Genomic DNA, 20,408 nt, shown 5'->3' on the forward strand with positions numbered 1-20,408 from the left:
AGACATTGTCGCCCACAGGGCATCGTCACCGTCTGCCAGCCCCTGTGCTTGCTGCCAGCTCTCTGCTCCTCCCACGTGCTCTGCCTGCGCAGGGACACGATGGCTCGCTGTGGCTCTGCCTGCTTGGGGACAGGAACCCCTTCTGCCTCTTCTGCCTGCCTGGGGACATGGGAATCTCCTGGCTCCTTAGGGACCAGATCACTCTCCCCTGCCCGGGGACAGGATCTTTGAGTGCCTACACAGGAACAAGCTCATTCGTGCCTGATCAGGGACATGGGGATCTTCTGGCTACTCAGGGAGAGTATATCTTCCTACCTGGGGACATGGCCACTTTCATCAGCTTGGGGACAGCAGCCGTCTCTGCTTACTGCCAGCCTACTCAGGGACATGGGCATCCTCTGGCTCCTTGGGGACAGGAACTCCCTTTGCCTCTTCTGCCTGCTTGGGGAAATGGGCATCTCCTGGCTCCTTGGGGCAAGATCGTTTCTGCCAGCACAGGGACATGTGCATCTTCTGGCTACTCAGGAACAGGATCCACTCTGCCTGCTTGGGGACATGGCCACTTTCAACTGCTTGGGGACAGGAGTGCTCTCTGCTTATTGCCAGCCTGCTCAGGAACATGGCTGTCCTCTGGATCCCTGAGGACCAGATCACTTTCCCCTGCATGGGGACAGGATCCTTGAGAACCTTCTTGGGGACAAGAACATTTCCACAGGCTCAGGGACATGGGCATCTCCTTGGGGACAGGGGTGCTCTGCGTTCTTGGGGACATGGGAATCTTCTGGCTCCTTGGGGACAAGGTGGTCTTTGTCTGCTCAGGAACACAGATACTTTTCCCTGCTTGGGGACATGTCCCCCCTCTACCTGGAATATCTTCTGCCTGCCTCGGAACAAGATCACATTCGCCTGCTTGGAGACAAGACCCCGAATTACACATCTGGGGTCAAGATCACTGCCTGCTTGGGGACATGGGCATTTCCTGGCTCCTTGGGGACACGGGCCCTGGCCAAGCCCCTCCTGTGGCACCCAGCTGGATGGGCATCCCCTTTGTCAGGCACTACTGCCTTGAGATGATGGCACTGATACCACAGTCCGCAACCTCTCACCGTCCCCATGTCCCCTGGGCTGGCGACAACACTGAGATAGCTCCTAGGACTGCTCATCTAGCTTGGTTCAACCTCATCACCCTAAATCAGAGAAGACACTGGCACCAAGACTGGGGGGTGCCAGGGCTGGCCCATGTCCCAGCTGCTCAGTGGTGTCCCCCCAGTCGCCACTAGTTTTTGTGTACTGGAGCTGGTGGCTTCACTGGCACTGTGCTGAGGGTCCCAGCTGATTGCTGGGGTCTTCCCAGTACCCACCAGCTGCCACATACTGGAGCTGGTGGGGTCATAGGCACTGAGATCTAGGGGTCTTAGGGCTGGACCATGTCCCAGCTGCTCACTGGGTTCCTCCCAGTATCCACCAGTTCCTGCACGCTGGAGCTGAACACGTGGACACACACACACTGATACTGTACTGAGTCCCAGGGGTGGATCTTGTCCCAGATGCTCACTGCAGTCCTCCCAGTAACCATCAGTTCGTACACACTGCATCTGGTGGGGTCAGTGGCACTGCACAGAGAGTCCCAGGGCTGGACTCACCGCAGGATCCCATACACTCCCTGGGAGATCACATCTGGGATGGGGATGCTGAGTGGTCCTCCCAGCAGTCACCAGTTCCCACCAATCAGAACTAGTGGGGTCATTGGCATCCTACCACTCACTGGGTCCTCCCAGTAGACACCAGTTCCCACATTCCGGAGCTGGTGAGGTCACTGGTGTGGAGATCTGGGGGTGGCCCACCCCCAGGCCACCAGACTGAGGTCCATGACCCACTGGTAACAGCAAACCATGTGCCCAGTGCCACTGCGGGAGGGGACGACACCTTGCCGCGGGTCCATCAGTGGCAGTGGGTGGGTGACACTGCGGCATAACCGCGCTGTTGCCTCGCAACAGCTGGCACCGAGGACAGGTGACGAGGAACCAGTGTCACCAACCCCACGGCCAACGCGGGAGGAGCCAGAGGAGCCGGCCACGCTGCCCGCCCGTGTCAGCAGTGTCCAGCTGGAGGGCTACCTCGGCCGCAAGCACGACCTGGAGGCGGCCACCAAGCGCGCATCCAACCGGTAGGCACAGCAGCGGTAGTGGCGAGCGCGGTGTCCCCGGCGGGGCGGTGTCCCCGGGGTGACATGGTGCTGGTGCAGGTCATGGAGCACGCGGTACTGTGTCCTGCGGGGTGGCCAGCTCGCCTTCTTCAAGGACGCCAAGAGCCGCGCGCTGGGGCTGCCGTGCCAGGGTGAGGAGCCCCTGGGGCTGTGGGATGCCCGCTGCGAGGTGCCCACGGGGTACAAGAAGAAGAAACACGTCTTCAAGCTCAGGTGAGGGCGCAGCGCTGTGCGGGGTGGCACAATGGGCATGCGTGGCACTGGTGTCTGTGCTCTGTCCCTAGGCTCAGCAATGGCAGCGAGTGGCTGTTCCATGGCAAAGATGAGGTGAGGGGTGGCCTGGGGGGACACAGGCTGGCTGGTGGAGCCCAGGGGGTACAGGGTGGCTGGGGGATGTGGTGGTGGTCAGCAGTGCCCAAGGGGACATGGGTGGTCAGAGATGTCCAGAGAGATGCAGGATGGTGGCTGGTTGTTTCCAGGGGGACAGCAGTGATGCCCAGGGGTATGTGGGGTGGCTGTAGTTGTCCAGGGGACGTGGTGGTGGCCAACAGTGACTGGGGTACACAGGGATGGTTAGGGGGTGTGGTCAGCAGTGGCTGGCAACGCTCAGAGGGGAAGGGGACGGCCAGGGGTGCCATGAGGACACAGTGAGGAGCTGGCAGTGCCCAAGGGGCACATGGGTGCCTGCAGAGGACTTAGAGCAACTGGTATCACCCAAGGGGCCGTGGGGTTGGCTGGGACGCTGCTGAGAGGCCAGGGAAGCCTCCCCGACCACCCCACTGTGCCCGCAGGAGGAGCTGCAGGCCTGGCTGCAGGGGCTGAGCGCAGCCATCACGGAGTGTCGGGGCAGCCGCGGGAAGGTGCAGAGCCTCCCCCTGCCCATACCCCCGGCCCCCCCTGAAGCCTCCCTGCCCCGCAAGGACAAGGAGAAACGCTTCAGCTTCTTCCCAAAAAAGAAATAACCCCCCTGGATGGCAGGAGGGGGGGGATGATATCCCACGTCACGCCAGCGGGGCCACGCGTGCGTAAGGACACGCGTGTGTGGTGCCTGTACAGGTGCGAGCAGGTCTAGAGGGGCATGTGGGGGTCACGTGTGGGCAGGAGGCCCCCAGCCCCCCCGCCACGAGCACACGTGTCCGTGTGCAGTGTATATATATATATTTGTATTTATATATATACATACATTTACACGCTTCAGGCACACCCCTGCGCGGAGGCGGCCGCAGGTGCCCCCCTAGGCGTGTGCCTCCCGTGCCCATACGTGTCCCTGCACGCACACGTCTGCACACGTGTGTCCCCGCATGCAGGTGCACCCCCGGCCCCACTCCGCACGCACAGCACAGGTGTGCACCCCACAGGTGTGCATGGACCCCCCCCAGCACCCGCACGGGGGGTGCGTGGGTGCCCCCCAAAGCCATAACCCCCCCCGCAGCACGTGGGTGCAGAGGGGGGACCCCCCTGGCCCCTGCGGGCACCAACCAAAGAGCGTCAGCCCATGGGGGCCCCTCTCTGGCACCCCCCATCCCGTGCTCCCCCCAGCCGGGGTGGGGGGCCTGCTGCACCCCACAGCCGGGCCGAGACACCCTGGAGGGGGGGTGGGCGACCACAGAGGAACTTTGGGTTCAGTTTGGGGTTTTTTTTCTAATAAAGATGTGAAAGCAAGCAGGGCGCGGTGCTGGGTGCCTGCGGGGTGGCCTCTGGTGGTTGTAGCGGGAGGTTCTCGGGGTGCCCCTGGTCCTGTGGGCAGAGAGAACAGGGAGTGTCCCTTGTCCAGAGCAGGTTGAGAGTCCCCAGGGTGCTCTTTCTGCCAGGTGGGTTGGGGCAGTCCATGGGGTGCCCCTTTTCCTGTGGGCTGGGAGGCCATGGGGTGCCCTTTCTTCAACGTAGGTCAGGGGTTCATGGGGTTCTCCTTCTGGACAAGCTGGGTGTCCATGGGGTGCTCCTTCTTCCAGGAGGGCTGGGGGTCCACGGGGGTATCCCTTCTCCTGGACAGATTGGAAGTTCCCAAAAGGTTCTTGTCTTCCAAACAGCCTTGGGGGGCCATGGGGTGCCTCTTCCAGGTAAGTTCGTAGTCCGTTCGCTGCTCCTTCTCCCAGGAAGGTTGGAGGTCCACGAGGTGCTCCTTCCCGCGGGGGTCCACAAGACACCTCTTCTACCCGTCCCTGCCCCTAGCTGGCAGCATCGAGGGTCTGAAACTTCTGCCGCAGGTCCCTGACGAGGCCGTGGCGCAGCGGCTCGGGGCTACCGGGGGGCTCGGGGCAGCGCCGCCGGTACTCCTCGGACGCCTGGTAGGCTTTGCAGCGCTCCACCACCGCCTTCAGGCAGATCTTCTCCCGCGTGGTGGGCGAGCGGATCTGCACGTAGGCCGGGGGCTCCGGCAGCCGCTCCAGCACCAGCACCCGCTGCCCGGGGCCCAGAGGGGCTTCGGCCGCCACCCACAGCGCCCCATCGCTGCTGTACCGCGCGGGCGCCGGGCTCGGGGTCTCGGAGCCCCCGTTGGCCTCGGCGCTGCGGCTCCGGCCGCCGCCCCGCTCCTTCCCGGCCGGACGCCCACCGCGGCCGGGACCCTCGGGCGCCGAGCGGCTGCGGCTCACCGGCGGCGGCCGAGGGGCACCGAAACGGGCACGGAGCTCCCGCACGTCGGGCCAGGCAAAGGGCTCCGCGCCCACGGGGCTCGAGGGGCTGCGGGGGGCACGCGGGGACGGAGAGGCCACCAGCGCCTCGTCCCGCGGCACAGCCAGCGAAGGGGTGCTGGGGGCAGGGTCCCCGTCCTCCTGCAGCGGCAGCGGGGGGCGGCGGGTGCCGCCGCGGCGGCTCTTGATGCGGAGGCTGTACTGCCGTGCCAGCTGGTACACCTTGGTGCCCAGGTGAGGGGGTGTCAGCAGCAGCTGAGGAGGTGGCGCCGGGGGTGACGCTGCGGTGCCCACGTCATCCTCCTCCACGATAAGCAGCGGCTCGGGGGGCTGCACCCCGTTCTCCTGGCATGGCTCTGGTGCCTCAGGCTGCGTGGGGGGCTCAGGGCTCTCGGGGGGCCGTGGGAGCCCATTGAGGCGGCACACGGAGCTCCGCACCAGCCCCTTGGGGATGAAGGAGAGGCTCTCCCGGCGGCGCACCCCGAAACCAGCATCACGGTGCTCGGCATGGCCATAGTAGCTCTTGATCTTGTCGAGGAGCAGGCGGTCCCGGTTGGAGAGCAGCGATTCCCGGCGGGCTCTGGTGAAGGGCTCAGGCGAGGGGATGGCACTGCGGGATCCTCCAGGCTCCCCGGATTCGAGTGGGGGGGCCCCATCCAGGCTGAGGGTGCTGCCACCATGGCTGGGGGTGCGTCCCAGGGGTCCCTCCAGCGCCAGGCTGCTCCTTCGGGACAAGCTGCTGCCGCCGCCGAACCGCTCTGCGATGACACTGGCCTGGTCCAGCACTGAGGGTGGCAGAATGCTGGCGGCTCCTTCCCCCTCTTCTTCCTCCTCCTCCTCCTCGCTGCTCAGCACCTGCAAATCCTCCATAGGGCGCTCCGGTTCCCTGTCCCCACTGGGCAGCGCCAGGGTCCCCACCAGGGATGGGGATTTGGGGACCTTGAGGTGCTCCCCAGCACTGCTGTTAGGGGGGTGGGTGCTGGGTCCCTGGGCAGCCCCGACTGAGGGCCGGGGGGTTGAACTGACCTTCTCACAGCTCCCCGGCCTCCAGCTGCTTGGCCGCTTGGGTCCTTCTGGCACCCATGGGTGTCCCCCAGCCTGGGCGAGACAAATGTGGGGACTCATGAGCTGGGGTTCTCCGAGCAGGATGAATCCCAGCCAAGCCATGGAGACCTGGGAGGGGGTACTGGGAGCAACATGGGGCACCCTGGAGTGGTGTGGGATGTCCCAGTAATGATGCAGGGTACCCCAGAAGTGATGTGGGAGTGCTCTAGAAGCTATTTGCGGTGCTCTGCATGCCCTCCCTGGGGCTTGAAGGGCTTGTGTTGGTACCTGCTCCTCCTGGGGCTCCAACAGCAGATCTCCAGCTCCCGGCAGCTCCTCCTGGCAGTCCTTGCCCAAAGCCTCCTCTTCCTCCTCCTCCTCTTCTGCCACCGTGCCCTCAGCTGCTGCCCAGGCTCTGGGGTGCTGGGGTGATTCCCCCACTTCCAGGAGCGCCCCATCGCTGCCAGTGTTCTGTGTGGGGGTGAGCGCCGGGCTCAGCACCCCGTGCCAGAGCTGAAGGCACTGGGCACCCCAGCCCACCACACCCGGCCTTACCTTCAGTCCTGCTAGCCAGGATAGAGAAAAACAGAGATTAGTGGAGGGAGCACCTAGAATTCCCCCCATGGCCCCCAGCCACCCCTCCATCTGTCACACTGGTGCTGCAGTTGTGCCAGCTCACCTTGCTCGCCCAGGTGCCACAGGTTGTGCTTGGTGGGCTCTGGGAGGAGGGGAGATGACAGTGGCATCACTCCCCTGTCCCCCAGCTCATCAGCACCCCGAGACCCCTGATCCTGTCCGCTGTCCACACCAGACTGCCTGCGCCCCCCGTGTCCCTGCAGCCGCTCCAGCAGTGTCTCCGTGTGCCCCTGGTGCTGGAAGGGCTCTTTGGCAACAGGGACAGAGGCACCATCAGCATCCAGTGCCACCTTCCCTATGGGAATTGGTGTCACCCAGCCACAGCTTGGCCCTGGTGAAGGGGTGATGGTGGGGTGGCATGATGGGAACACATGGGACAGCAGGAACCCTGGTGACATGTGGCTCTCACCAGATTGCCGGCGTCCCTGGAGTGGCTCAGGGGCAGCATCAGCCAGGGGCTGACAGGACCAGCTCTTCTTCAGGCGCTCAGGGCTGCAGCGGGGCAGGCGTGGGGGGTCTGTGGGGACAGGGAGTGACACCAGGGAAAACGAGGGGGACAGAGTAAGGCAGAGAGGGAATAGTAGGGCACTGGTGGCACTTACAGAACAGGTCCATCTCCAGGATGGCTTCCTTAGCCTGGGTGGAGGGAGGATGGAGAGAAATGGGGCAAAGGTGGGGTACAGCTGCCTGCCCTTGCTGTGCCGCAGGGTCCTTGGTGTCACTGAGGTGCCCACCCCACCACCCTCACCTTTTGGGGGATGGTGGCATGGTGGTTCTCCAGGATGAGCCTCTTGATGTGGTGAGTCCACATGCGCTTCTCTTCCACGCTCTTGGCCTGGGGGACACAGGGAGGGTGGTGGGGTCAGGCAGGGGGTCCCGGGGAATCCCCAGGATGCCCTCCACCACACGCCCCCTTACCTGCAGGCTGTGTTGCTGCTTGCCGTGCTTGTAGTGTGCCAGGCTGAAGCACAGCGAGTCCCGTGTGCTCTCAATCAGCATCAGTGAGGAGCACTGCCAGGAGAGGCATCAGCATCTCTGGAACTTCCCACCCCAGCACCCACCAGGGTCCCTGGCACCCACTGGGCTCCTCCATTCCCAGCATTCCCCAGTTCCCCCAACCCCAGCACCCACTGGGGTTCCTGGCACCCACCCTGTTCCTCCATCCACATGAATCCCTGGCACCCAGTGGGCTCCCCATCCCATCACCCTCACAGTCTCCTGTCCTTATCCCGCACCGGGATGTGGCTCTTGTAGACATAGTGGTCACCACGGCGCTTGGTGATGAGCAGGGCCTTGTCGAAGAGGAAGAGGGCACGGTCGTGGCGCACCCGCTGTGCCCGAAATGTGCCCTCCAGCACCAGCTCCCCGTAGCTCGTCAGGTCCGGTCCCTTCCAGCCCAGCAGCAGCGACTGGATCTCCTGCATGGACACAGAGACAGGGGTGTCAGCATCCCCACCACAGTGCCCATCTTGTGTCACCTGGTGCCACCCATCGCCCCTGTGGTGTGCCCCTGGTGTCCCCATGGTGCCCACCTGCTGGCGGATGGCGTGCTCGTGCTTGCGCTTCATGTCATTGATGTACCAGGCCACGCAGGTCATGGTGTCGATGGCCTCCAGCACCAGCTCGTAGTCCTCCCCCGCCTTGTTCTCAAAGTGCCTGGCAATCTCCTGGGCACAGTACGTGACATCAGGACATGGGAATGTGCCGTGCCAGGTGCCTGGGCTGCTCCAGGCACCCAAGCCATGTCCCTGTGCCACCTTTGGTACCAAGGTTAGGCCAGATGCCTGTAGCCCCTCCCTGTGTCACCCCAGGCTGTGCCAGGCGCCCATGCCACAGCAGGTGCCCACACTGTGCCGTGCCAGGCACCAGGCACTCACCTGGAGCAGCAGGTGGTACTTGAGGATCCTCTGGACAGGCTTAAGCAGGTAGGCCCCAAGGGGCAGCGCGTGGCGCAGCCGCTCCTGGCATTCCCGCAGGAACCGTGCCTGGACCTTGCTCCTCATGCATTCAGTCAGTGCTGCCACCGAGCTGCAGGCAGGGAGGGGGCTCAGATCCCTGCCCACCCTTGCCCACCCCTGTGGCCCCTGCTCACCCAGCTTGCCCCCTACCCACCTGGGGTAGTTGTTGCAGTACTGGGTGTAGATAGCAAATTCCTGGCTCTGCAGGTAAGGGAACACAGTGAGAACCTGGTATGACCAAGTGTCCCCCCCTGGTGTCCCCTGTGCCCCCCACCCACTTTGCTGGCCCTTACCCGGGTGACAAAGCACACAGCCACAGCCACGGGGTCATTGGCGCAGCTCTCCAGGTTTTGCAGGAGGGTGCTGGGGGTGCACAGAGAGGACAGGGTGACCATAGTTTCCCACACACCCGTGGGACAGGGTCGCACCCCTGTCACCTGCCAGTGGCACCTGCTCCCCCACCTGCTGAGCTCGTAGATGTCCTCAATGTTCCCGAAGAGCGCGCTGACCTGCTCTGGTCGCAGCACCGGCTCCTCCGCATCGATGATCTTGCCCAGGTAACCCTGCCAGGCACCCACAGTGGCACCATTGCACCCCTAGACCCCAAACCGTGCCTAAGGGGTGTGCCCCCACGTGTCCCCTGGCACCCACCTCCACGATGCTGCGCAGGTCACGGGCGTAGGTGCGCTCTGACTCAACGATCTCCTGCACCACACGGTCCAGGTAGCTGGGCTTGGCGCCGGGACCCCCGAAAGCTGCCAGGGGGTGCCCACCGCGGGCACCTGGCCACCCCCCCGGGGATGCATTGTTGTTGGCGTTATGGAGCCCCTCGGCCCACGTCTCGGTCCTGGTGCCGGGCGGATCCTCCATGGCATAGCCGGGCTCCAGGCTCAAGGCAGGGCGCTGTGGGCACGCGGGAACTGGCATCCCGGCATGCCCTGGCAGCAGTGGGGCACAGGGCGGCTCTGAGGGGAGAGTGGCGGGTTAGGGGGGTGTGGAGAGCTCCCAAATACGGGCGATGTGTGGCACCAAGGGGGTCACCCTGATGAAGAATCCTGATGGCCAAATCCTTTATGCCAAGAGGTGGTGGCATCCCCCAACCCCAAAATTCCGGGTGTACAGCACAACAGTCTCTGCACAGCCCACCAATGCTGAGACTTGGGAATTGAGCCCCTTCTCCTCATCCCAGACCCAGGGACCGTGCTGGGACCAGGTGGGACGAGCGCCTCTGCCCCCACCCACCGGAGCCATGCGTCACCGCCGCACCCACGGGACACTTTCCAGGTGAGCTCAGCACTGGCTCGCCCTTCCGGACCACCAGTGCCACCAGGATCCTCCCATGCCACCGAAAACCGCTCAGTGCCACAAGCACGGTTAGGACACCCAGAAAACAACAGCCAGCGGCAAAGCGTGTGGGAGTGTCGAGGCCACTAAGCCCCGGTCACCGTGGCGGGTGGCCCTGGGGACAGTGACCTTGAGTTGTGCCACGTGCTGTGCAGGCAGCGTGGCTGCCCGAGCCCCCCGGCACCCCCGGTGCCGGCACCCAACCGGTCAGGCCGGTTCCCGCTGGAGCTTCCCCACACCCACCGTGCAGCGTGGCCGCCACGCAGCCACCGCCCTCCCTGGGGCTTCCCAGAGCACACACACACGGAGCCCCCCAAAACGCCACCGTGGTGCCTCCTAAGAGGGGTTCAGGCCCATGTCCCCAGCGGTGCCACAGTTCAGGACCCCGGGTGCTGGTACATCAAATCCTGCCATGAGGCACCTCCTGGGCACCCGGATCTGGGTGATTTGGGGAGCAGCTCCCCCAGCCCCCAAACTCCTCACCCCTACAAGCATGGGGCACCCAGCCCCAGGGTCACCTCGACTACGGGGCGGGGGGCACCCAGCCAGTGATACCCGAGACAGTAGACCCTGAGCATCCCTACCGGCAGTGTCTGACCCCTACCCCACTCTGCCGGGGGGACAAGAGAAGATCCCCAGGTGGCACTGGGGGACCAGTCAGGGGCTCCCCCACCTAACACCTGAGGATTTGTGGCTACCGCAGCTCGTCCCTGAAGGCCACCCCCGGCCATCCTAATCCGCTCAGAGCACCGGGATTACGGCGCCGGTCCCACGTCACCGGCACCGCGGCCACTCGCCTTGGCCCGTCGGCTACCGTCATCACGCCCCAGTGATCGGGGGGGTTGATCCTCTTACCCCCCTCAGTATCACCTCGGTGGGCAGGCGGCCGCCCAGAGCCCTCCCGCTGCCGCCTGCTCCGGGCGGGATTAGCTCTGACCTTCACGCCCCCGACCCTCCCCAACCCCGCCACAGAGGACGGGCGATCCCCCCTGGAGTGCCGAACAGGGGGCTCTGGTGGCTCCCCAAAACTCCCCGGCGGGGGAAACTGAGGCAGGGGCCGGGTTTGTTGTGCCGAGCCGCCGGGGCCGGTGGGAGTGAGGTGGGATTTTCTCCCCGCCGTGGGATCGCCAGCCCCGTTGCACATTCCAGCGCGGGAGTTGGGGCGCAAGGCACAGCCCACGGCGTTTTCCCAGGATCCCGGCACGGCACGGCACAGCACGCCGGGAGAGGGGCCGCGGCGCGCCAACCCGCCGGAGCCATATAAGGGCAGGCGGTTCACCATTTCCAGGCATTTTCCAGAATCCCAGCGGCCTTGGGAGCGGGGAGGTCGCCGCCGGCTCCGGCGCAGCTGCCGCGGCCGTCGCTCCCGGCCCCGGCTGGCACCGCCGCTTCCCGGCGGGCACCGGCTGGGCGCTCCCGCCCGCGGGGACTCGGGGGGCTCGGCACCACGGGGGTCCCCGTGTCACGGCATTCCCGGGACAAGGTGGCACCGACCCGCGGGGCTGACAAAGCCTCTTAGTGCCCGGCGCCCATGGCGTCGCGCCGCCTAACCCCGAACGAGGGGCGCAGGACACCCCCACCTCCCCCGGGACCCCCGTCCAGGGTCACCCCACGTGCCACAGCCTGTCCTGCACCCCCGGGCTCGGCCTGAGGACCACTCCAGATTTCTCTGGGTGCTTGTCCCGAGGGTCTCCCAGCATCCCAAGGTCCTGCTGTCTCCTGCCCCTCGGGGACCCCAGTATCCCCGGTTCCCATTTCCTGGGGACCCGCAGCTCCTGCCTCACTCCGGGCATCTGTGGACTCACGAAGCCTGCCTAACCAGGGCCCGTGAATCCTGCTCCACCGGGATGCAACGGCTCCTGCCCCACCAGGACCCACGCATCCTGCTCCACCAGGACCCACAAATCCTGCCGCGCGGGAATGCAACGGCTCCCGCCCCATCGTGACCCAAGGGATCCCACTCCACGGGGATGCAACAACTCCCACTCCACCGGGACCCTCTACTCCCGCTTCACCGGGATGCGACGGCTCCTGTAGCACCGGGACCCCCGGATCCCGCCCCACCGGGAGACCCCCACTGCCGGGGACCCTCGGGACCGCCCCTTCCCGCCCGGCGGGGACCTCCAGCTCCCCTCCCGTGGACCCCACGGCCGTGCCCCGTTCCCGCCCGGGCCGGACTCACCGCGCTCCGCTACCGCCGCCGCCCCGACCCGCCCCGTCCCGGCCGTGCCTGCAGGAAGCGGCGGGAGCGCCCTGGGGCGGGGACAGCGGCCGCCCCGCCCGGCCCTGGGAACGGGGACTCCCGGGAATGGGAGCGGGGCACTAACGCAGCGAACCCGGCCGTGACCGCGGGGCACCGTCCGGTACTGTCCGGGTCCCGGCCCGGTCCTGACACGGTCCCGGCACAGTCCAGGTATGGTCTAGGTACTGTCCTGGTACGGTCTAGAGATGGTTCAGGTACTGTCCCGGCACGGTCGGGCATGCTCCTGGTACTGTTCCGGTACAGAACTAGGCGTGCTTCTGGCGTGGTCCCGGTACTGTCTGGCACCGTCCCGAGACGGTCCCGCGACGGTACTGATCCTGTCCCGGGGTGCACCAAGCACGGTGGGCGGGAGCCCGCAGCCAGAGGGTCACGCGTGGAGTCCCTTTCCAGGGGACGTGGGCACCCGAAGGAATCCCAGCCCCAGCCATGGACATCCACCCCCCATTCCTTCCCGAGGGGGCATAGACCGGGACATAGACACCCATTGCCGCCAGCCATGGGCTGGATCCAGGGCACCTCTCGGTGCCAAGGCAGGATGGGTGCCCGCGGGTGGGGCCTGGTCCCAGTGCGCCTCCATCCCACCTCAGCCCCTTACATGACTGGTGCATGGCCTTGGCACTGCCATGGTGCTCCCAAACCCAACTGTGTGCCAGTCCCCCCCAACACAGGGGGCTTCAATCCCCCTGATAAAGCTGGGTGTCAGCTGGAGCCCCCGGCCCCTCACGGCACCTGCCACCAGAATGGGCCCATTCTACAGGCAGGCGCCTCATGCCGCTGGCACTGGGTCCCACTCAAAGGCCGGATTGTTCCGAGCAGAGTGGGAGCCTGGCCAGGCCCAGCACTGGCACTGGCACTGTGTGGTATTGTGGGGAATGTGTGGCATCCATAGGATGGTGGAGTTCCCACTGCCCTCACCGGTATGGGAATATGTGCTCTGCTGGTGGCTGGGTCCAGTGTGCTGGACATGTCCAGGAAGGCGGCTGTGGCTGCTTCATCGGGATGAGGTATGGGAATGGGTGGGTGTCAGGAGTTGACAGGGTGGGTGCTGCTACAGGAACATGCTCCCACTAAACCAGACCTCCTGTCCTGTCCCCAAGTGTCCTGCTCCAAATTTCATAGACCCTCCTCAAACCCTTTCCCCAAATTCCCTGTACTTTCTCTCCATATCCACTCTCCCTGTAGCTCTTCTTCTTCCCCTCTCCCTGTAGCCGCTCCCCATACCTTCTCTGCATTCTCTCCTCCCCACAGTCCCCTTCCCACATCTCCACCCCAGGTCCCTCTCCCCAGATGCCCTCCCCACCCTCCCGCCCCTCGCCCTGCCCTCTCCTCCCTTCCTCTGCCTCTTGCCCCCTGTCCTCCCGCCCGCCAGGGGGCGCCCTGCCCCCTCTTGCCCCGTCCTCCCGCCCGCCAGGGGGCGCCCGCTCCCTCCCCTTCCCGTCGTGCCCCGCGCGGCCGAGGCGGGAACGCCGCGGCTCAAGATGGCGGCGGCTCTGGCGGCGCGGAGCTGCCTCGAGCTGAGCGCGGCCGGCCGGGCCCCTCCGCGACCCCCGCAGGAGCTGCTGTTCATACCCCCCGGCATCTCCCCGCTCCCCGCCGGGCGCTACAGCGACAGTGCCGGCGGCTTCTGCTACCAAGAGAGCGCGCAGCTCGGGGCCGCCACCAGGAATCGCTGGGTGCGATGGTGAGTGCACGCCCCCGTCCGCCTTTCCTCGCTTAGACCCTCGTCATCCACACCTCTCTCTGCTCACCCTTCTGAGACCCTCCTGCCCCTCAGATCATCCTCACGTATGCCCCTCTGTTTCCCCAGGAGCACGTCGGGGGACACGGTGGTGCTGGTGGAGGAGTCCCTGGACGTGAACCTGCTGAACAACGCTGTGCGGCTGCGGATCCAGGGCTGCCCGTTCCTGCCGGGCGGCATCCACCTGTGCGAGGTGCAGAGTCACCTGGTGGTGCTGCTGCTCACGGCGCAGACGGTGCACCGGCTGCTGCTCCCGCACCCCGCCCGCCTCTACCGCAGCGTGAGTGTCGGGAATGCCGCCGGGGGCCGGGGCAGGCGACCCCGTCACCACAGGGAGGGCTTGGGAGGAGGCAGGTGACCCAAAATACATCGGGAACAAGAAGAAAAGAGGAGGTTTGGGGAACTTAGCCGTGGGGGTTTTTTTTGCCCTGGTGTCCAGCTTGTGTCATGTGGACTGTGGTGATACTGGAGTTGAGCTGCAGCTGGGAATGAGCCTTGGCCTTTCCAGAGCCCTTCCTGGTTGGATTGTCTTTTTTTTTCTTAGCTGAGAAGGCTCTAGGCTGGTTTTGTCAGGGTTGGAATCTATATTTCATGTGGCAGATGGATCCTAGGCAGGGTTTGTATGGCATTTGCCATCTTTCCATGGATGTGGGTTGGAACTGGATGGTTTTGCAGGTCTCTTCCAAGTGAAACATTGCAGGATTCCGTGATTCTCCCCATTTGCTCTGAGTTTTCCTCTTGTGCCTGCTTCTTACCAGGATTCTCTCCCCTCTTGGAGAGCTTCTCTCCTGCTTATAGAGCTCAGGAGAGCTTTCCTAAGGGAAGAGCCTTCCCTGTGCTGTGGCAGAGCTGCTTGTCCTGGGATTTGTCACCAGCGGTTTTCTCTGAGCTATCCCAGAGATTTTTTTACTGGATAAATCCTTTTTATCAAGGAGACAGTTGCCATTCCATCAGTGTCTGGCGGTTTTTTTCTCCTGTGCCTTAGATACGTGTGCTCAAGATTTGATGTTTTATGGAATCCTCTAGGATCGTGGAGTCCAGCCAATTCCCCAGCATTGCCAAGGCCACCCATGTCCCCAGGCACCACATCCACACGGGATGGGAACTCCACCACTGGAACCTGTTCCAGTGCCTGATAACTCCTTCCATGAAGGAATTTTCCCTGATATCCAACCTAAACCTCTGCTGGCGCAACTTGAGGCTGTTTTCTTCTGTTTCCTCCCAGGAGCTGATAACGGAGAGCCAAGTGCAGTCTGTGTTTACAGATATCAGCAAAATCCACATCAGGGATCCCTCCAATTACTACGTGATTCCCAGCGTGCCAGGGCTGGCTCCCAACTCTGTGGCCTCTGCGGCCTGGCTGAGCAGCGAGGGGGAGGCTCTCTTTGCCCTTCCCTCTGCCTCAGGAGGGATCTTTGTCCTTAAGCTGCCTCCTCCCGATGCTCCTGGTAAGGATTGGGCGCTACAAGCCCTCTGCCATCTTGGAATTTCGTTTAATCTTCATTTCTGATTTTCCTTTTTTGTTTTTGAAGGAAGTGTTTCTGTCGTGGAGTTGAAGCAGAGCTCGGTGGTGCAGCGTTTCCTCACGGGCTGGATGCCAACTGCCATCAGGTGAATGCTTGGAGACGCATAAAAGGAGCTAATTTCGGCTTTTGGATCCTCTCACCTGGAATTTTTAGCTGGAGTCACACAGGCACCTATAAATACTCCACCCAAAAAAAGTTAACGAGGTCATAGGAGCTATCAGAATACGGAACTTGGGAGTGGAATGCTGGATTAGCAGGGTCCTGCTGATTCCATGTGTCTTTGAATATGTTCTCTAGTAATTGACCTCCAAGGATTTGCCCAGGATGTGGCTTGCAGCCAGCAGGGATTAGGGATTACTGTGCCCTGGTGCTGAGGAGCCAGGCACGTTCCTGACGAGCAGAGGTTACATGGGGATCACATGGATGCTCTGTGGTAATTGGGATTGTTAGGGTGTTTTAGAGTGCACAGCTGAATCCTAGGGCCTTTTTCTTGGAAGTGGGAGTGAGTCCCTTGATGCCCTGAGTGACTTTGACCGTTGGGGGTTGTTGCCTGGGGGCTGGCAGGATCCTTTCTGGAGGCTGTCGGGATCCTTGCTCATGGCTTCTTGGATCCTTGTCAGGGGCTGTCAGGATCCATGCTGGGGGCTGCTTGGATCCTTTTTTCCCTCTGGAATCTTCACCTGTGTTCTGCAAGTACCAGGCTGGGGATGGGGAAGTGGGAATGTGCTTCAGTTCCACCAGAGCGAGTGAAGAACTGGGTGACAGTGGTGTGGTGGGATCCTCTGCACTGTGGAATGCTGAAACATTCCTCTCTTCTGATCTCATCCACTGGTTTATTTGGATTTAAGCATGATGGTGGAACCCCACTGCCATGATTTTAGAATAATAAAATCCTGGAATGCTTAGAGTTGGAAGGGGCATTAAAGCTCATTCCGTCCCACCTCCTGCCTAGGGCAGGGACACCTTCCCTAGACAAGTGTCCGGGATGGGTTTGGACACTTCTAGGGATGGAGAATTTTCTTTGAAGGTATTGATGTAACCTCTGGTTTTCCAGAGGTGATGGCGGCCCCTCGGATGTTCCCGTCAGCCTCTCCGTGCACTGCCTGGATCATGACGCCTTCCTCTTTGCTCTCTGCCAGGACCATAAGCTCCGGATGTGGTCCTACAAGGTGAGCAGAACCTGGGTTTGGGCAAGCAAAATGAAGCCCAAGGAATCGTGGGTGACTGCTCGGAATGGGTCTGTCTCCCATTAAATTGTGGCTGTGGCTTCTCCATGCTGGGATTTGGGACAATATGTGAAAACAGTCATGGTGTGTGTTTGTAGCAGTGTCTGTGGAGTGAGGGGTTTCCTGCCCAGCTTCATTCCTGGGATAAGGGTTGTTTCCAGACCTACTGGAGCATTTGGGAAGGCGGGCAGGAGCGCTTTGAGGCCCAAAGAGCCATCCCAAATGGATTTTCTCCTGCTTTCAGCAGTAATGAAAGTGTCTTTGTCAACAAGAAGTTAATAAAAGCCTCTTGCTCCAGATATTGAGTGCCGGAGCTAATGGAGCAGCACAGTGCTTTCACGGCTCAGTAGCACTGGAATGTGCCGTGGGAGGGAGGGGAAGCTTTATCCGACATGCTTGGGCTCTGGCAGCCTGTGGGATTGGTGGGAAGAGGGCCCAGGTGAGCTGGGATAAGGCAAGGAGTGGTTCAGGTAAATGTATGGAGCCTTAATTAACATCTGATTTGGAAAACTCCAGGCAGATGTTGTCTGGAAGGGAAAGAAGAGGAGGGAGACGGACAATTTCTCAATCCAGAGTGTTTCCTAAGCCGCCCTCCTGGTGCTTTTGTTGTTTGCAGGATCAGATGTGCCTGATGGTGGCGGATCTGCTGGAATTCATGCCGGTCAGCAGGGACCTGCGGCTGGCGGCCGGCACCGGGCACCGCCTGCGCCTGGCCTTCTCCCAGTCCCTGGGCCTCTACCTGGGAGTCTACATGCACGCTCCCAAGAGAGGGCAGGTATGGAGCCACGGGCTCTTCAGGCTGTGGGAAGAGGAGTCATGCCCCTAGGACTTGGGTTTGGAACACAAGAAATAGGGAAAAGTTTCACATGTGTCCCTCTGGAGGGATCAGTGCTTTCTAAATAAACATTTTTGCCCTCACAGCATTGCGGGATGTGTGTGCCCGAGCCCTGGGAGTAGAATTCCCTGTGTGACTAAGCTGATCAGAGAGGGCCAGTTCACTTGTTTACCTCCTGCTCCGAAAGCCTGGATGTGCCGTGGGAAAAGGAAAGGTCCAAAAGGAGCTAAAAGCATGGAAATGCTGAGGGTGTGTTTACTCCAGGCTCCTGGGAGTGTGTGGATGCTTCTGCAACTTGGGGAGAACTTTTTGTGGAGAATGATAAATTTAGCAAGAGGAGAATGACAACACAAACCAGGCTCATCTGTTGGACAGCTTATCCCTTTCTCCAGGGAATTCTCACACAGAACAAGAGTGTGTAACATGAGTCCTGCTGTCCCACGAGTGCTGTGCTCTGCTCTGGGAAGAACATGCAGAGCTGAGCCTGCAGCTGAGGAGCTGGGGCTTTCCCACCTTAGTTTTCTTCATTTCCCACATCTTGTGGTCACTGGCAGTTCCAGGTGTGATGGTCTTACAGTTCTTCAGGTTTAGTGTTTGGAAAGACCTGGGAGTCCTTCAGGTCCAGGCAGGGATGAGTGTCCTTGGGGAGAAGGGTGAAGCCAGGATGTCTGTGCAGAGGGTCCAGTGGTGTGCTCAGCTCACCCCTCTTGTCCTCTGCATTCTGTTACCCCTAGCACCAGGCAGGGAGATGGGCTGGAATGATGAGATTCCCTGAGATGTGTTGGTTTAATCCTTCAGAAAATTATTTATGAGGTGTGTTTGTAGTTTTGTGTCTTCCAGCTGGTGAGCACTGAGAGCAACCGCTACAGCCTTGACCACATCTCCTCCCTGTTCTCCTCACAGGTGAGAGCTGGGCCTGGCCCCCAGGAGGGAGAGGCCTGGATTTTGGGATTTAAATCATAGAGGCACAGAATGGTTGGGTTGGAAGGAGCCCCTTAAAGCTCATCTTGTTCCAATCCCGTGCCATGGGCAGAGATACCTTCCACTATCCCAGGTTGCTCCAAGCTCTGTCCAACCTGGCCTTGAACACTTTCAGGGATGGGGCAGCCACAGCTTCTCTGGGTAACCTCAGCACCCTCAGAGGGAACAATTGCTTCCCAATATCCCATTTGAATCTCCTTTTTCAGTTTAGAGCCATTCCCCCTTGCCTTGTCACTCCACTTTGCCCTTGTGCAAAGTCCTTCCCCATCTTTCCTGGAGGTTTTCTTCAGGTACTGTAAGGGGCAGTCAGTTTACCTCAAAGCCTTCTCTTTTCCAGGCTGAACAATTCCCAAAGCCTGTTAAATTGAACAAGGGAATGTTTTGCTGTTGTTAAGTACCCACCTTTCTCTGCTCTACTCTAATCTGGGGATAAGAAGGGAAATTGTTTCTTTTCCTTTTTCCTAGGAGACTCTGGTAGACTTTGCCTTAACCTCAGCTGAGATCTGGGCACTGTGGCACAACGAGGAGAACCAAACTGTTGTGAAATATATCAACTTTGAGCAGTGAGTTTTGGGCATGGGTCACTGGGATAACTGCAGGAAAACCCTGACAGAGCTCCTCACCTTAGAGATTTATACTCAAGCTGCTGGAACATGGAAAAATGTAAAAAATCCAGGCAGCAGGACTGCTGAAAGTGGAGTTTGAGGGTGGCAGAGGGAGCGCTGTGCATCCCCACAGCTCCTTCAAAACAGCCAGATGGTCCCTTCCAGCAAAAAGCATGTTTTGGGGAGATGGTGATGGAATAGGATCATCCCTGAATATAAAGCTGAGAGGATGGGTTGGTGCAGAGCCAGGGAGTTGAACAGTGGATGAAAAATGCTGTGGATGTGCAAATTTTAGGAGAAGAAGCTACTGGGCAGTCTTGAGAGTTGCTTGTGAGCTTGTGGGATGGGGAGAATGTTGATTTAGATGAAGGATTCCTACCTGTTCCATCAGTTTATGGCTAGAAATGCCACAGTTAACCTCTCCTGCCAAAATCTGTCCCTTGTCACTGCACAAACCTCCTGTTGTTTCCACACCCAGAGGGCTGTTTTCGCTGATAAAAGCCAGAGGTTTGGTCCAGGTGGATGCCAAGCTGATTCCAGGTTTGTTTCCTTCCAGGAACGTTGCAGGCCAGTGGAACCAAGTATTTGTGCAGCCACTCCCTGAGGAGGAGGTGACGGTCCGACAGGATCAGGACCCCAGGGTGAGCCAGCTGTAGAACAGCACCAAAAAATAATGAGGTCACTCAGGAGAGAAAATGTGAATAAATCAAGTCAGGAGCGTGCAGGAAGCCATTTTTCATCCCAGGTTGGAGCAGGGTGTGGACAGGAACACAGATGTAGGGGGTGACCTTGAGAATGGGAGGAAAGACCAGAAACAGCAGCTTAAAAGTTCTCCTCATCCTTGAGCTTCCTTAAGTCATGATCTTTTTTGCAGGAAATTTACTTGGAATATATCTTCATGCCAGGCAGGTTCAGTAATGCAGCTATCCAGAAGGCTTTGCAGGTGAGTGAGAGGGAATTTGGGATGCTCTCTGTTCATCCTCTTCCTGGCCTTTTAAATGTAAGGCAGCAGGATTCCTTGGAGCTCTTGCCAAGGAATGTTTTCATGGGGAGTCCCTGGAGTGAGTTGGTGGCTGCTGGGCTGCGCTGCAGCTGCTGTGTGCCTGCAGCCAGAAGTGGAACCTGGAATACAGATAATGTTGTTTTTTTCCCCTTGGATAACACGGCAAGTTGCTGAGCTTGTTTTTCATTCCTGCTAGTTTAGCCAGGAGAATGGGGACTCAGCGCCCCATTGTGGTGCTGTTAGTCAGGATATGTCATGGAATCATGGAATTACTAAGGTCAGAAAAGCTCTCTGAGGTGGTGGAATCTGAAGGTTCCCTCCAGCACTGCCAAGACCACCACTAACCCATGTACCCAAGTGCCGCATCACATGGATTTTAAATCTCTTGAGGTGTGCTGTCTGCACACTGC

General features: G+C 60.9%; 3 protein-coding genes across 11 annotated transcripts in view; 2 read left to right on the top strand and 1 right to left on the bottom strand.

Moving 5' to 3' along the window:
* SPTB (spectrin beta, erythrocytic) overlaps positions 1-3,868 on the top strand; it is an 18,677-nt gene extending 14,809 nt beyond the window's left edge. For 2 of the 4 annotated variants that reach the window (XM_066320693.1, XM_066320692.1), the window contains 4 exons: positions 1,998-2,167; positions 2,246-2,419; positions 2,491-2,533; positions 2,998-3,868. In XM_066320693.1, the coding sequence (XP_066176790.1) occupies positions 1,998-2,167; positions 2,246-2,419; positions 2,491-2,533; positions 2,998-3,168 (558 nt within the window). In that variant the 3' untranslated portion in view covers positions 3,169-3,868. Of the gene's footprint in view, positions 1-525; positions 1,595-1,902; positions 1,978-1,997; positions 2,168-2,245; positions 2,420-2,490; positions 2,534-2,997 lie in introns of those variants that run through there. The other 2 variants (XM_066320696.1, XM_066320695.1) reach the window with 2 other exon arrangements.
* On the bottom strand, positions 3,828-12,221 carry PLEKHG3 (pleckstrin homology and RhoGEF domain containing G3). 2 transcript variants are annotated; one of them, XM_066320701.1, is made up of 16 exons: positions 12,004-12,221; positions 9,129-9,442; positions 8,940-9,040; positions 8,771-8,840; positions 8,632-8,678; positions 8,397-8,547; positions 8,052-8,186; positions 7,755-7,937; positions 7,438-7,530; positions 7,268-7,354; positions 7,122-7,155; positions 6,929-7,036; positions 6,692-6,766; positions 6,563-6,601; positions 6,172-6,446; positions 3,828-5,937 (listed from the first exon to the last, which is right to left on the bottom strand). In XM_066320701.1, exons 2-16 carry the CDS (start codon positions 9,402-9,404, stop codon positions 4,375-4,377), a joined length of 3,237 nt encoding a protein of 1,078 aa, XP_066176798.1. In that variant the 5' UTR covers positions 9,405-9,442; positions 12,004-12,221; the 3' UTR covers positions 3,828-4,374. The 2 variants fall into 2 exon arrangements, with proteins under 2 accessions (XP_066176798.1, XP_066176799.1); XM_066320702.1 differs by having other exon boundaries at positions 6,563-6,766; positions 12,004-12,060.
* The window catches only part of NUP160 (nucleoporin 160), a 26,907-nt gene continuing 18,719 nt past the window's right edge, over positions 12,221-20,408 (top strand). For all 5 annotated transcript variants that reach the window (XR_010743766.1, XM_066320698.1, XM_066320700.1 and 2 more), the window contains exons 1-10: positions 12,221-13,765; positions 13,892-14,102; positions 15,048-15,270; positions 15,355-15,433; positions 16,403-16,517; positions 17,191-17,349; positions 18,235-18,312; positions 18,856-18,953; positions 19,552-19,636; positions 19,870-19,938. Coding sequence is in view for 4 of the 5 variants with exons in the window: in XM_066320698.1 (XP_066176795.1) it covers positions 13,563-13,765; positions 13,892-14,102; positions 15,048-15,270; positions 15,355-15,433; positions 16,403-16,517; positions 17,191-17,349; positions 18,235-18,312; positions 18,856-18,953; positions 19,552-19,636; positions 19,870-19,938 (1,320 nt within the window). In the remaining variant the exon portion in view is untranslated. The remainder of the gene's footprint in view (positions 13,766-13,891; positions 14,103-15,047; positions 15,271-15,354; positions 15,434-16,402; positions 16,518-17,190; positions 17,350-18,234; positions 18,313-18,855; positions 18,954-19,551; positions 19,637-19,869; positions 19,939-20,408) is intronic.

Source organism: Sylvia atricapilla, chromosome 6 (genome assembly GCF_009819655.1).
Source record: "Sylvia atricapilla isolate bSylAtr1 chromosome 6, bSylAtr1.pri, whole genome shotgun sequence".
Lineage (NCBI taxonomy): Eukaryota > Metazoa > Chordata > Aves > Passeriformes > Sylviidae > Sylvia > Sylvia atricapilla.